The following is a 16742-nucleotide window of genomic DNA, read 5'->3' on the forward strand; positions in this document are numbered from 1 at the left end:
CTTATTTGAGAGTGGTGCTCTTCAAAAAACCTCATGACAATTTTGTAAATGGAAACAGACAAAGTTAACAGTTAAATGTAGTCATTTCGAGCTGAAAATCATGGTAATCCATGGCTCAAGGGCCAGTTTCTCAAAAGCCTCGGAAATTTTTCGGGCCCGCACAGCCATTTTTAGTTAACCAGTATTTTAAGACAAAGAGGTGTATATGCCTGAAACTTCTTATATGAAGGGAACCTCTGTTCATAATAAGAATTTGTGCATAAATCAGCTCTTAAGTCATAAGGTTGGAGATTTTGCTGTGGCTTTTCGGGTGCAAAAACGTTTTGGGACCTTGGAGAAACGGGCCCCTGTTGTTTGAAAGCTGCATAGCACTACCTGCCAGATAAATCACTATCCAATGGATAAGTGATAACAAAACAAACCACGCTATCCGCTGGATAGTGATTCATCTGGAATATCATTGTCCATCTTTGAAACAACCCAGGCCACTGGACAGTAAATACTCCTAGAACAATTCAGTCTGACGAAGCTTCATTAATGAACACGATATTGTTGTGAATGAAAGAGATCCTTATTCAAGGGCGGTGCTCTTTATTATTTTTGCCTTTGTATGCGGCTCTCAATTGTGGGAAACAACCAGTTGGGGAGGGGGGTAGGGGGGTAGTGCTCAGTTGAGTAAATACAGTAACCCAGGAGGGAACAAGGGTATTCTGGTGATTTTCATTCTGGTGTGATCTCAATATATCACATTGGCCAACATCAGAGCAAAAAGAAAGAAAACTGACTGGAGGCTAGCTTGATAAAAATTATCACCCTTGTATGCAATTTCACACTGATTTTCACTCAAATTTGCTGTATAATTTTTTTGTTTGTTCTTAATACAAAATCAACACATTTTTCCATAGTCTGCACTCTTATTTATAGCCCATAGAGATAATGTCATGAAATGTTCAAAGCTCAACAGTGAAACAGCTCAACTGTGGCTTGTGGTTCCACTTCAGTTTTGAACATTTAACAACAACTATAAAAGTGTAGACTATAGAAAAGCGTGGTCTGTTTGTTAAGTGACCACAACACAGAACTTCCTTATCAACATTTAATTAAAACAAGAAAAATCAGGAGCTTGGCTCCACTTAATTACATATATAGTTGGTGACTTAAGCTAAATCTCATCAAGTAATTGTGAGATACTAAAAGTTCATCTTGGTACTAAAAGTTCGTCACTATTCTACAATAACTATTACACAGTTGAGATATATATCTAGCAATACAAAGATGTGATAATTTAAAATACTATGAATGTCTCAAATTCAGTTGATTCCTCATATCAGGCACATTTATCTGGTTAATAGAAAGAGATTGGCTTGTTATTATCAACTCAGTTTTGCACTATCTTAATAAAGGGCTGCACCATTAGAAACAAAGGGAGGACAGGTGTGAGGAAAAGTGAGCTCCAAAATTTGTAATTTTCCTTGCAAGCAAACTGGATCATATTTAGATCTAAATATATCTCACTTTTATAAAGATTCTACAGAGCTTGTACACCAAAAAACACATTCCCGTACAGAGCTAAGGATAGGAAAAAATTCATGAATTCATTGAACTATCCCTTCCCTTGATTTTTAATGGTCCAGCCATTTTGTGTATTTTTGAGCGCGCCATTTGCTTTTCAACTCACGAGGAGGACCTCTCAGGAAACACAACAAGTTTTTGATTGGTTAATTTCGATCCTACATCTCAGTCAAGTGTTGTCAACTGTTGTTTTTTCATTCAGTTTGCCAGTTTCACGCTTGTGGGAAAGACCAGAAAATTCTGTTCGCACTTGTTTGAGCCGTGTTTGTTAAGAGAGTAATACTTTCAAAGGTAAAAAGCTACGTCTTCTTGAAGTCCTCGGAGTTGAAAGACAATTTTGTTGTAAACATGGCGTATGAAGATAAGCCGAAGCACTGGAATTCTTTCCGGCGAAAAAAACAGCTAAGACTAACCGTCATGTCATTTATCTTTCTTTTTGTGTAATTTTTCCTTTGAATTTAGTAGCTCATTAAAGTGTTTTGCCTGAGAAATTTGTGTTGTTTTCAAGTTGAGTTACATTTAAGCTTATTCTCTTAATTTTATTTAGTAGCGAGTGACGTTTATTTTTTCAAAAACTCCGTAAAACCACATCTTACACAAGATGTGTTTCAATGTCAAATTACAAACACAAAAATACATCTTATCTAAGCACCTTGTAATGAAGTTGTCAGGCTACTTCATTTAAGCTCAGAAAATCTTCATTTAACATGATTCGGATCCTAAAGCACAAGTCACTGCGATGAAAAACTGTTTTACATGGAATTTTGTATTTTACAGAGTTTCTGTTTTGTTTTCTGCACTCGGTTACACAACAACTACAATCCTAGCAGTTTGTTTATTCGACTAAGCTTGTTAAAAGACAATGGCAATCATTTCTAAACAATTTAAATGAAGACCTCGCAATTGTGATTAGCCTGTTTAATTTGCTTTTTAGCTTTATTTGTTACTTTATAATTCCCAATGAGGTCTAAGCTGCGTAACTTATTGCTATTTACAAGAGCATTACTTAACTGCTTTACACCATCTGTTATTTTATTGCTAACGAGGTTTAAGCTGCTTAATTGACTATTTATAACAGCATTACTTAACTGTTTTACACCTTCATCTGTTATTTTATTCCAAGCGAGGTTTAAGCTGCTTAATTGACTATTTATAACAGCATTACTTAACTGCTTTACACCTTCATCTGTTATTTTATTCCAAGCGAGGTTTAAGCTGCTTAATTGACTATTTATAACAGCATTACTTAACTGCTTTACACCTTCATCTGTTATTTTATTGTACGCGAGGTCTAAGCTGCTTAATTGACTATTTATAACAGCATTACTGAACTGCTTTACACCTTCATCTGTTATTTCATTGCCAGCGAGGTTTAAGCTGCTTAATTGACTATTTATAACAGCATTACTTAACTGCTTTACACCTTCATCTGTTATTTTATTCCAAGCGAGGTTTAAGCTGCTTAATTGACTATTTATAACAGCATTACTTAACTGCTTTACACCTTCATCTGTTATTTTATTGTACTCGAGGTTTAAGCTGCTTAATTGACTATTTATAACAGCATTACTTAACTGCTTTACACCTTCATCACCTATGTTATTTTCCATGAGGTTTAAGCCCCGTAATTGACAATTACTATTGTCACACAACTTTACAATCTCTACACAACCCAACGAGCCAATGTTATTATTGTACAAATTTATGAGCGAAATTTGTTGAACGCGGTTAAGAAAATGAACCACTGCTGTACAGTCAGCAGGTGCGAGGCGACAATCACTCAAATCTACAGCATTAAATCCAATCTTTTCTAACTTACTTTGAACAACTGAACCTGATTCATTGGTTTCGTAGATACACTTCATTAATGTCACCGCTAAATCTTTGTCGCTGCGAGTCGGCCAACAGGTAACTGTGCGTTCCTCCAATGAATAGTCAACAATCAGCTCGCCTTCATCTTTCTTCTTTGTTTTCTTAGGAAGAAGGTCGGTAAATATGTCGATAGACTGCTCACCAAGTAGACCAGCGAGAAACTGCAAAACGAGTTGCCATTCACCATTTTTTATGTGGTCAGCAACAAATCTTCTCAATTTTCTTCCTTTCATGGTTTCGGTTATGTGCTTGGCTGCGAGGAACTCTTGCATGGTGAGGTGAATGAAACAGTATTGAGCTTCGTACGTGAAGGCGTCAGGTTTATGATCTGGTAGGCGATGAAAAAGAGCGCTGTCCACCAAATCCTTGGGGACTTCTTTTTGTCCAAAGATTAGTCTTTTTTGTGTCAGCCCTTCGAAAGCAAGTTTGGCCAGTGGCTTAATTTTCTTTTCCACTTCAAGAGGCAAATGTTTTGAGTTAATGTCCTCTCGACGGAGGTCTTTGTCGCGATATTGCTCATCGTGCCGAAAGAAGAAAAATTTCATTGATATTTGGTAGATTTCTGTGAGGTTTGTTGGGAGGCCAACACCAGTTAAACCCTTTTCGCTGTGGAACTTCAGAACTTGCAACAAGCATGAGCAAATTATCAGGCAGTTCACAGGAATATAGCAAAGTGAGAATATGTTCATATTCGTCTTGATGTGCTCCCAAATTTTCTTTCCTGCGTCCGGTACATCTTGCGCCGCATCTTCAGCAAAGTTCTCCACGTATTCTTCAACTTGTTCCGATGCAAAGCCAAGAATTTCAATTGTTTTGTCGAAAGGAAGATCTGTAACGTCTGCCACGGCAGTGGGCCTGGTAGTGGTCACAACGCTTGCTCCGGGGAGAAGACTGCCTTTCACTATGTTGTAGAAGAGAGCAGAAACACGCATTGGTTTTTGCCAATTCTTGCAATCAGACCTCTCACTAGCGACACTTGACCTATAGAAAAACTCGTCCAAGCCGTCAAAAAAGATCAGAACTCTCTCGGGATTTGTGCGGACGTGTTTCCAAACGTCATCACTCAGTGTCAGCGGATATTCTGACCTGGAGAGAAGATCATGAAGGCTGAGCGGTTTTTCCTCGGAGTTAAATTTGCGGAACTTCAGGAAAAAGGCAAAATGAAGTTCACCACTGAACGCGCTACCGGATGCCCAGTCCCTTATCCACTTTGTTAAAAACAGAGTTTTTCCTATTCCGGGACGACCAACAAGAAGGATTTTCTTGTTTTCGGTGTCAACAATTTCTTCTCGTGTTATTTCTTGGAATTTTTCTTGCGGCATTGGGAACACTTTCAGTTGTTCCTGTCTATTACCGGTGATTTTAAACTGCGCTCTATCTTTAATAAGACTCAACTTTGTGTACACGTCATCTAACTTGAGATCTTTATTTCTTTTGCCTTCACCGTGCTTTTCTTGAAACAGGGCCTTGAGACCTGGGTCGTTCTTCGTGCTTTCTATGATTTTTTCCCGCTGCCTTTTGATGAATTCATCGACCGATAAAGGTTGTTCTGGTTGCTCTTGTTCAGGTTCTGTAAGTAATAATACTCTCAGTGGCTCTGGACGACTAAGTTCTTGTGGCTCTTGAGGCTCTTGAGACTCGTGAGAGGGAAGATAATATTTGACAAACTCCAAATCTTCGAGAAATGTCTTTCCTCTTTTCACTCGTAGTGCCAAGATACGGATGATCTCAATTAGAATAATAAGTGCTAACACACCATTGCCGACAGTCATCGCTTTCATCCAGGAGGTTTTATTTGTTGCTTGTTGATTGTGACACTCGTACAGGGTGCTGTTCTGAATGTTGCTGGTTGATGACGCATTCGCCGCTTGACTGCCTCCTGCTATTTGGCAAGGAAAGTCGGAGGGAAAGCTGTCAGGATAAAGAACTCGAGTCTGTAGGACTATAAAAATAATTCCTAACGCAACTCTGGTGGCAAGTTGACAAAAATACGCCACAAACAGCTTGCGTCTTTTAGGTCTGTTCTGTCCTTCAGCATCGGGTCTCTGGCGATTGGCTCTCACCTCATCGACTCTTGACTTTACAACTTGGGAGTAGATCACACATACAATGCCAATGAGAGAAAAGTTAGCAATCACAAATCCATATACAGGAATACCAGATTTGTTGTATTGTTTGTTGTACTGATCCGAACATTTTCCTCGGACGACGTCCATCTTTTCAAGTTTCGCCTCACAGCGAAAACTGTCACTGTTCTCCATTTCCGCAAAGATGCCAAGCAGGATTACTCCATAAACGATCCAACAAATAACTGCTACGTAACTGATCTTGTTGAAGGTTTTAGGCGTCAGTAAGTCCTTGAGGTGTTCCATTTTGTATATGAGAGTTCTCGTTCAATGGATCTGTTTGAAAGTAACATCACTGATTAGAATGAGGCGTGGAAATGAATTGAACATCGCATATTATTGCATTGTATTTAGTCACGAAGCCGGTTTCACCTAATCTCTCTCTCTCTCTCTCTCTCTCTCTTTCTCTGTCTTTTTTCTGTAAGAGAGTCTTATTTTTAGACTGAGGCGAAACGCTCTTAGAGTGTTTTTTTGTTATTGTTTTTATTTTAGCCATTTGAGTCCAAAGCCGGTTTTTTAATTCCATTGCCCGGTTTAACATTTTAGTAGTATGAAAAGATACAAACAACAATACAACCGAAGATGTTCTGGCACACTGAACTGTGCCGCAATAAGAAGACAAGCTCATCGTGAGTTTCAATATTTATCAGAGAAAAGAGTTAATTGTGTATTTAGAAATTAAAAATTTCGGATATTTGCAGTAAAAAATCCTTGTGTTTTTAGAAAGAAAACAAGTCCAATTTTGTGGTTAAAATATGAGCTGTACACAATGTGCTGTTTAAAATCCTTATTTTTACGGTATAAATCCGAGTTATATGTATTTAAAACTTAAAAACAAGTCATGCTTTTTTTTTCGAAATACCAAACCCCTGGTTTTTGATATAAAAATTCAAGTTAAAAAGGAACCAATTGTCAAGGAATTAATTGAAAAAGAATCACTACTACTTTTTCTGGCGCGTGGCTTTCGCTTAGCAAACAGTGCGGTAAAGAAAACAAAGCTATCTTTGAACACAGTTCTGAAGACTAAAAACCGTGATAATAATACATAACATAGAGACCGAGTTAGTTAACATCATTGACTTCATCAGCCGAATGGTGTCTCTTTGGTTGAACTGCTGTAATTTCGCAACAACACTTAAAATTAGACATGCTACACCAATTTTGTACCCGTTGTTTTGGCCTCGTCTATGATCTGTTTTGATTTTGAGATGAAGCAGTATGCGATGAAATAAAATTTATCGGCGTTAGGGTTCACTCTGGCTGATTCCTAAGAACTTAGTTATGTTGGTTTGATTTTCACTTGTGTTTTCAGTTGAACAGAGCGCTTTAGTTTATACCTTACCGAGGCGAAACCTTAAAAGCTCAATTGTTACTTGCATAAAATTGCAATTAAATTTTCACCAAACGTTTGCTTTTCAAAGTAATTTTTAATCGCATTTTCTAGAGTATTATGAAATAACTATGAATAAAAACTAAGAGTCAATCATATCATCATGTTAAACTTTCGACGTCAATTCCTAGCGTGTAATAGAATGTCGTGGAGTGAGACGCTGTTAGAGAGACCATCGCGTGGCTTGAAACTGACAATGAACAATTGAGTAGGTTAAAGGTGCAAGGTTTCAATGGCTTGGCGCTGAATGCGCTTGGTAACATCAACATGCCAAATAAACAGCCAAGCACGAAACGGTTGAACCATTCTACTAACTACTTGAAAAAGCGGATAATAGAACAGCTGCCAGTTATATTGTTACTCCCGGCTGATTAGCCTCTCTTTGGGCGGGTTACTCAATCTTTCCTTTCCAAAGAAGGTCTGTGCAGCAGGCTACACAGCGATCGGAATCATTTAGCTTTCTTTTAATAAAATTCCTGCACATCTAGCAGTCATATGATTTGAATAGACAAGATCTTAAGTTCTATAGTTCAGCTTCAGTAATATATAGAATATCATTTACATAAAACTGTAATTCAAATGATTTCTTAGCCAATTACTTATGCCTTAGTGCCAAAGTGCGTAATTTTTGCAGTAGAGATTTCTGCCCTTACTAGCGGCACTTACGCTCCCAGTTGAAGAATCAGTGCGTAGTTAGTTACGCTCATTATGTTACTCTGTTAAATTAGGCAAAGTTTTCGCAAAATGGAATCAAGATGGCGACTGGGAAAGAGAATGATCTTTAACAATAGTCTCTTTTCTGGTCAAAGATGTTATTTGTACCGAGTCTATTGAATTCGATGAGTAACGAAGATAACGGTCGATGATTGGTGGTAAACTGATTACCACAATCGGTCAACACTAAATCTCTGAGTTTTCTATGTCTTCCAGCAAAGTCCCCAGCTTCTGAGAATACTATCCAAAAGCCGCACGATTAACATATCTGGAGCTATTGGTTACTGTTCATTTTGCTCTACTCTAGAAATGTATCCTTAAAACGTCTAAGAGCTACAATTGTAGGAACGTGATCGATAAAGCCTGCAACAGCTTCTCAAGGTTTGCAGAAGATTTGTGCTTATAGCGATGGGCAATCACAGCCAATATGGTATCACAAGAATGCAAACTAAAAGAGCAAACAACTGATGTTGCTAATATGCCAATATTTGCAAGTGATAACGGAAATTTCTTGACGGAACAAACATGTTTGATGGTCCAAATATTGTCAGACAGCAACGCTTTTACAGCACCTAAACCGCGCTACACCTAAATTCTTTAAACTAGCCCCGAGCGTTTTGAAATAGAACCAACCTACATTCACAGATGTCAAAGGAAGAAAAACAGCAGCAATAAACTGTGTGATTCACAACAGAGGAAAAGTGACTAAAAGATGAAGGGACAGCTTGAGGCGAGGGGTGTATATAAGTGGGTGATGTCAGTTAAAGAATGTCTGTTATTTCCTGTCTCCTTCACGTGGCAATAAGAAGTTTCTCGAAAGTTCTCAAAGAAAGCCGCAATTAAACAGGAACAAGTTGTCTCTCACTCAAGAATTAAATTGACATATCGTAAGTACTGTTTTTACTGGGGCGTGGCTCTTACTCGGAAAACATAACGAAGAAACGAAGGAAAACTATTTACGACTACAGCAACAAGAAAGGGTGAGTGTCTTTCGTGCAATCTGACGAAACTTCTTTGATACGCGAGTGATTTTTTTTTTCGATAGTTTTGGTTACTGAGATTTGGGGCGGTAAAACATGAAAAAATATGTTGTAATATAAAACCCTCCAGAAATACAAAGATAAGTAGGCTGGCACTTACACATTCCTTCTGTAAAATTATTTAGAGTTGCATCAAACACTGATGAGGAAAATAACGTGATCGCCGAATACAGAAGTTGCCAGATAACGTATCAAGAGCTATTGGTTCCATGTTAATGTTGCTCCACTCTGAAGAATATATTCTGAACGCTTCTAAAAGCTTTAGTTTGGCAACATTTCGGTTCTTAAAAGGATTCAAAAGCGATCGATATTAAGGCTTTTAACTGCTTAATTCGCTTTGTAGAATACTTGCGTTTATAGCGATATACAGAAACACAGCCAACGCGGCGGCGTTATTACAAGAGTCTTAGATCAAAGAGCTAAGAATGTTCGTAAGCGATAACGGAAAACTCCTAGTTCGATGGTCCAAATATTCCCAAACAGCACTAATATACACAATACTTAAACTCTATCCAGATTAACAATAAAAGTTCAGTTTAAAATAAAGAAACACGAACCTGCATCTGAAGATATCAAAGGCAGCAGCAATACACTGGTAAATTCACAACGAGACAGGAATATTCAAGAGCTTGAAGACTGAAGATGCAAGGAACGTTTGTACCGAAGGGCGGATGACTTCTTCTAATAAAGAACGGTTTGTTTAACCTCAGAGCAAGCCTAAAATAATCAGAAAGCAGTTGTCAAGAATTAAATTGACATTTAGACAGTTCATTTTTGGGGGCGCGGCTCTTGTGCGGCAAACATCACGGAGAAACAAAGCAAAGCTATTTAATTACACCACAACCCTGAGGACTTTAGACCATAATAAATAGACATAGCAACATCTGACAAAGCTACCTTGATACGGGGATGTTGCTTTTCAATAGTTTTGGCTACTGAGATTTTGAACCAGAACACAGGGAAAAATACTTAAATGTACGATAGTAAAACGTTCAAGAAATACAAAGATAGTAAATTGGACAGGCAATTACACTTTCCTTCTCTAAAACTATTTTACAACTGTGTAACTTGCTGACGGTTAAATTAGACATGCCAAAACAAATGGAGTAATATGTTTTCCAACAAAATTTTCTTGAGTTCAACTTCACTTAGGCTAATTTCCAAGAACTCTGTCAGTGAGCGTCTCCGCGGGTACTTCTGTCAAAGGCGAAGTCGCCACGATCTTACTGATTAGAGATTAAAGAGAGGTTTTTCACATAAAGCATCCACCAGTGTTCCGTCAGAGCCAAAAGTTTTAAATATATAGAAATTATCATTCGCCTGACCCACATTCAAAGATCAGAGAAAATCAAACAAAGAAATACCTTGAAACAAAGAATTAAGCTGAAGGCGCATCTTAATATATTTCCACAACATAGGTGTCTCACTATTAGTGTTTCACTGTGTAGTTTGATGATGATGATGACGATGATGGCAATGTTGGTTTTCAATGGCAAAAAGTGATAATATGCTTTTCAAATACTAACAACGTTATTGACGCAAATCAATTCTGGATAAAGGTGTTAATTCCTTGCATGTAAAGAAAGAAAGCCGCTATTAAACAGCAACAAGTTGTCAAGAATTAGACTGACGTAATCAATATTCCTTTATCATGGGCGTGGCTCTCACTTAGCAAACACTACGGTAAACAGAGCAAAGGCTATTTGAAACACAGCCCTGAAAACATTAGACCTTGTTAACTGATACATGAGAAGAAGAACGAGTTAATGTCTTCATGCCGGGATCGGACGAAACATTTTTGATACGCTGAAGATGTTGTTTCTCGATACTTTTAGTGACTGAGATTTAAATCGAGAGATAAATTGGCCGGCAATGATGACACATTTCTTCTGTAAAATTTTTAAAAGTTGCATCAAACTTTGATGAAGAAAATAAGTTTTCGGAGAACGATTTCAACTAAAACATCTTAAGTATTGCTAAGAAAGATAGTTTCAAGATTTATGAGACATCCAAATGGGTCGGTTTCACGCTTGAATACTGATGAGCTCTTTTTAGCAGTTAGCGCGAGTTACAAGTTTGGAAATGCATGTCCTTCTTCGGGCGTAAGCTAGATACAAACTTAAGAAACTAATGCTGTTAATCTAATGTTGTAACATCATGACTTTATCAGATCGTGTTCCTTTACGTTAAGCCAAGATTTGGCAGCAGTGTTACTGACGGTTTAATTAGACATGCTACACCAGTTTTGTACCCATTATATTGGGCTCGTCTATGATCTGTTTAGCTTTTAAAGTGAAGCAGTATGCGAGAAAACAAAATTTATTGCGCTCTAGGTCACTTTGGCTAATTCTTAAGAACTCTTTTGTGTCCATTTGTCTTTCACTATTTTCTATGAACAAAGTGCTTCAGTTTATTTGTTGCAGAGAGAAAACCTGATCGTTAATTGCATAAAACTGCAATGAAATTTTCACCGAGCAAGTGTAGCTTTTTGAATAATTTTTCTCAAGTTCTAGTCCTTACCAATTACCTATGAATACGAACCAAGAGTCAGTCATAATCATGTATGTAGTTTGCAAGAATGTTCGCCCATACCGAAGAATTAGAACACTCTTTCACGTTTCAATGATTTAATCAATCAAAACGTTGTTGCAATAATTAAATGATGCCATCAGCTGGGTCGCTTGGTGGTAACAGAATGAACTCTGTGTAATACCTTCTTCTCCAATCAAGCATGTTGGTTACACCTTAAAAACTCTATCCAGACTAGCACTTATCGTTTCAAAATAAGAGAAAAAAATTTGCATTCGCACAAGTCAGAAAAAGAAAAATTGCAGCAACAAACTTGGAAGAGTAATTGGATTTCGTGTAGACTAAAGATGGAGGCACCGCCTGAGGCGGGGGGCGGATGACGTCAACTGAACAATGGTTTGTTATTTGCTGTCTCCTTGGCAATTAGAAGTTTCTCGAAGGTCTTCAAAGAAAGCCGCTATTAAAAAGGAACCAGTTGTCAAGAAATTAATTGAAAATTAATCACTACTACTTTTTCTGGGGCGTGGCTTTCGCTTAAGCAAACAGCACGGTAAAGAAAACAAAGCTATTTTTAAACACAGTTCTGGTGACTAAAAACCATGATAATGACACATAACATAGAGACCGAGTTAGTTAGCATCATTGACTTCATCAGATAGTGTCTCTTGAGTTGAACTGCTGTAATTTCGCAACTACTTTTAAAACACTTAAAATTAGACATGCTACACCAATTTTGGACCCTTTATATTGGCCTCGTCTATGATCTGTTTTCTTTAGAAATGGAGCAGTATAAAAATAAAATTTATCGGTGGTGGAGTTCACTTTGGGTAATTCCTAAGAACTCAGTTATGTTGGTTCGATTTCCACTTGTGGTTTTGAACAGAGCGCCTTAGTTTTAAAGTCTAATATTATTCGCATTAACCTGCAATCGAAGTTTCGCCAAATGTTTGCTTTTCAGACTATTCAGTTTTAACCGCATTTCCTGGAGTATTATGAAATGCCAATGAATATAAGCTAAGAGTCAATCATAATCATGTTAAACATTCGACGTTCGTAGTTTTGCAGTAGTTTCCACCCGTACTTAAGAAATAGATTACTCCTTCAAGTTCTTATCATGCGACGCGAAACCAGTCACAGAAAACTGTCGTTAAGATGAAAACAAGAATTTTGAGAAATAGTTTCTTCTCTGCTCAGCGGTGTTGGTCACGCTGATTTCCATGGCGATTGACAGAAATGAAAGTCAATGACTGGCAGTAAAGGGGTGAAAGTTATTACCAACAAATCACAAACTGTCTTCAGTGTGAACTGGTCTGTCTTCATGTTCATTTGCTGAGATAGTGATCCCCGACTATAAAAACCGCTAGATTAAACATCAAAAGCTATCGGTTACTGTTCATTTTGCTTGACTCTAAAGAATATATTCTCCCCAATTCTAAAAGCGTTAGGCGTTTTTCGAACTTTTATGAGCATTCAAAAGTGATCGATAAAGCCTAAAACAACTTTCTTAGCTGCGTAGAAGAGTTGTGTTGATAGCGGATGGGCAAACACAACCAATGTAATAGCACAGCAATGCTTAATAAACGAGCTAACAACTGGTGTAGCCATTATGCCAATGTTTGTAAGTGATAACGGAAAACTTCTCGAGTCAACAATCACGTTTGATCGACGTCCAAAAATTACCAAACGGCAACGCTTTTGAAGCACTAAAACGCTACACTTTGACTCTATCCAGATTAGCACTCTGCATTTTAAAATAAAGACAAACAAACCTGCATTCACAAATGTCAAAGAAATGTAAGACAGCAGCAATACACTGGGAGATTCACAGCAAGAAAGGAAGTGGAGTACTAGCTTGGAGACTGAAAATGAAGGCAATGCCGGAGACGAGGGGCCTATATGGGCGGATGACGTCAACTAAAGAATGTTTTGTTATTTTGCTATCTCCTTGGCAATCAGAAGATTCCGCTCGAACGTTTCTCAAAGAAAGCCGCTATTAAACAGGAACAAGTTGTCAAGAATTAGACTGACATGTAATCACTATTCCTCTTTCTGGGGCGTGGCTCTCACTTAGCAAACATTACGGTAAACAGAGCAAAAGCTATTTGAAACACAGCCCTGAAAACATTAGACCATGACAACTGATATATGAGAAGAAGAGTCTTCATGCCGGGATCTGACGAAACATTTTTGATACGCTGAAGATGTTGTTTCTCGATACTTTTAGCTACTAAGATTTAAATCAAGAGATAAATTGGCCGGCAATGACACATTTCTTCTGTAAAATTTTTAAAAGTTGTATCAATCTTTGATGAACAAAATAAGTTTACGGAGAACGAATTCAACCAAAACATCTTAAGTATTGCTTGGAAAGACAGTTCCAAGATTCATGAGACATCCAAATGGGTCGGTTTCACGCTTGAATACTGATGAGCTCTTTTTAGCAGCTAGCGCGAGTTACAAGTTTGGAAACACATGTCCTTCTTCGGGCGTAAGCTAGATACAAACTTAAAAAACCAATGCGGTTAATCTAATGTTGTAACATCATTGACTTCATCAGACAGTGTTCCTTTACGTTAAGCCAAGATTTGGAAACACTGTTACTGACGGTTTCATGCGACAGCTACACCAGTTTTGTACCATTATCATATTGGTCTCGTCTATGATCTGTTCTTCTTTTGACATGAAGCAGTATGCGATGACACAATATTTATCGGTACTGGAGTTCACTTTGGCTAATTGCTAACAACTCGGTTGGGTTGGTTTAATTTCCACTTGTGTCTTTAAACAGAGCACTTAAGTTTATACGTTACCGAGACGGAACCTTAAAACCCCAATTGTTATTTGCATAAAATTGCAATTGAATTTTCACCAAACGTTTGTTTTCAAACTAATTTTTAATCACATTTCTTATAGAGTATCATGAAATAAGAGTCAATCATAATCATGTTAAACATTCGACGTTCGTAGTTTTGCAGTAGTTTCCACCCGTACTTAAGAAATAGATTACTCCTTCGACTCCTATCATGCGACTCGAATCCAATCACAGAAAATTGTTGTTAAGATGAAATCATGCCGTCAGGGTCACTTCATGGTAGAAAAGGAAAAGAATTTTGAGAAATAGCTTCTTCTCTGCTCAACGGTGTTGGTTACCCTGATTTCGACGCCAATTAACAAACATCATGAAAGTCAACGATTGGTTGCAATGGGAAACCGTTATTACTATAACAAATGACAACGACTGTCTCAGTGTGTACTGGTCTGTCTTCGTGTTCATTTGCTCGGACCTTGATCACCGACTATAAAAGCCGCTAGATTACATATCAAAAGCTATCGGTTACTGTTCATTTTCTTCAGTCTAAAGAATATATCAGTCTTAGAACAGATCTAAAAGCTTTAGACGGTTTGGAACTCAACTTTCATAAGAATTCAAAAGTGATCGATCACGGGCTTAATTAAAACAATTTCATTCTCTCCGTGGGAAAGTTTTGTTACGTTTATAGCAATGGGCAACTAGTGTTGCCATTATGACCATTATGTCAGTTTTCGCCAAAAAAAAAACATTCCTTGAGGCAACAAACACGTTTCCAAATATTTCCAAATAGCAACGATTTTGAAGCACAGAAACGAGAAACTTAAACTCTATCCGCATTAGCACTTTACATTTTAAAATACTGATAAAACAAACCTGTATTCACATCCGATGTCAGAGAAACGGAGACAGCAGGACTCCAGCAGCAATACAGAGAGACATTCACAGTGAGAGAGCAATTGGTGTGCGTGGAGAACAAAGATGCAGGCGCCGCTTGACGCGAGGGGCGGGTGACGTCCACTAAAAATAGTATGTAGTTTGCTGTCTCGTGGGCAATTAGAAGTCCCAAAGAAAGCTTAAACAGGAACCAGTTGTCAAAAATTAAATTGACATTTAGTTACTAATACTTTTCCTGGGGCGTGGCTCTCACTAACAAAACACTACGGGGAACAAAGCAAAGCTATTTAATACACAGCCCTGAGGACTATAGAGAGTCTATAGACCATAATAATAATGCATAACTGATAAAGAACGAGTTAGTGTATTTATGCCTTCTGACGAACCTTTCTCGATACGCAGGTAATGTTGATTATCGATAATTGGTTCGAATTCTGAGATTTGGGAGCGGAGTACATGGAAAAAACAGTAAAGATATAGTCACAAACTCCTCCAGAAATAGAAAGATAGACCTACCGTTAATTAGACATTCCTTCTCTAAAATTATAAGAGTTGTATCAAACTGTGATGAGGAAAATAAGTTTTCGGAGAAACATTAAAAAAAGAAATCTTACTTATTGCTTACAAGGACTGTTTTAAACTTTATGAGACATCCAAATACATCAGCTTTACGCTTGAATACTGATGAGCTGTTTTTACAGGTTTGAACATACACGTCCTTCTTCAGGCGTAAACTACAAAAGAACTTAGGAAATAAATTTTGAAAATCTAATATTTTAACATCATTGACTTCATCAGATCGTGTTTCTTTACTTTTTGCCAGATTTGGCAGCAGTGTTATTGACGGTTTAATTAGACATGCTACACCAGTTTTGTACCCATTATATTGGGCTCGTCTATGATCTGTTTTGCTTTTAAAATGAAGCAGTATGCTATTAAACCAAATTTATTGCGCTCGAGTTCACTTTGGTTAATTACTAAGAACCCTCTTGTGTCTGTGTCACGCTTGAATACTGATGAGCTCTTTTTAGCAAGAAGCCTGTGTTTATAAATTTGAAAGCATGCTTTTTTTTTCAAGCGTAAGCTAGAAAGAAACATAAAAACACTAATGTTTGAACATCACTGACTTAATCAGATCATGTTTCTTTGGGCAGATTTGGTAACAGTGTTACTGACGGTTTAATTAGACATGCTACACCAATTTTTTACCTCGCATTATATTAGGCGCGTCTGTTTTCCATTTCCCATGGTTTCAATGTAAATAGAAACGGACCTTGTTTGCGAAAAATTACCATTCAGTATTCTTTTTTCACGGCTGGCGTGGGTCTTGGCCAGATGTTTTATCTCGGATACTCAGGCATCAATAAAATATTGGAAACTTTGCTGAAGAGTTCAGTAGGTGGTTAAGTCGTTTATGAATTATGATATGATCACAATTTATGAATTCCTGGTGCAAAAGGTTATAGTCGATAAGTCCAACACGTGAGTTGAACAACTCCGTTGATAGCATAACAGTATAAAACGAACAGACACTACGAAGTTTTGGACATTTAGCTAAAGTGAAATTGAACGCAGAAAAGTTTGTGAACGTGTCGTTAATGTAGCGTAACTTGTCTGATCAACTGTAAATTCGTGGCAGTTGAAATGATAAGAAACACTGGTAATGTTATTGATGTTCAAACGTTAGACTATGAACATTTAGTTATAAATTTGACTTCCAGCTTTCGCCAAGAGAAGAGAGAAGAAAAAATGTACCCTTTATTGTCTTTTGCAAACGGCTAAAATAGACGAGC

At 37.6% G+C, this 16742-nt stretch overlaps 1 protein-coding gene across 3 annotated transcripts; it reads right to left on the minus strand.

The window, feature by feature from the left end:
* Positions 1–1082: 1082 nt before the first annotated feature.
* On the minus strand, positions 1083–15014 carry LOC145464278 (uncharacterized). 3 transcript variants are annotated; one of them, XM_081448114.1, is made up of 3 exons: positions 14929–15014; positions 9272–9431; positions 1083–5846 (listed from the first exon to the last, which is right to left on the minus strand). In XM_081448114.1, exon 3 carries the CDS (start codon positions 5814–5816, stop codon positions 2457–2459), a length of 3360 nt encoding a protein of 1119 aa, XP_081304240.1. In that variant the 5' UTR covers positions 5817–5846; positions 9272–9431; positions 14929–15014; the 3' UTR covers positions 1083–2456. The 3 variants fall into 3 exon arrangements, with proteins under 3 accessions (XP_081304240.1, XP_081304239.1, XP_081304241.1); XM_081448113.1 differs by lacking the exon at positions 14929–15014 and adding an exon at positions 10079–10159; XM_081448115.1 differs by lacking the exons at positions 9272–9431; positions 14929–15014 and adding an exon at positions 11940–11979 and having other exon boundaries at positions 1083–6704.
* Between the last annotated feature and the right edge of the window lie 1728 nt (positions 15015–16742).

The sequence above is a fragment of the Orbicella franksi genome, chromosome 12 (assembly GCF_964199315.1).
Source record: "Orbicella franksi chromosome 12, jaOrbFran1.1, whole genome shotgun sequence".
Classification (NCBI taxonomy): domain Eukaryota; kingdom Metazoa; phylum Cnidaria; class Anthozoa; order Scleractinia; family Merulinidae; genus Orbicella; species Orbicella franksi.

Coding starts and splice junctions, on each gene's coding strand:
- LOC145464278 (XM_081448114.1), bottom strand. CDS start 5,816: ATGGAACACCTCAAGGACTTACTGACGCCTAAAACCTTCAACAAGATC.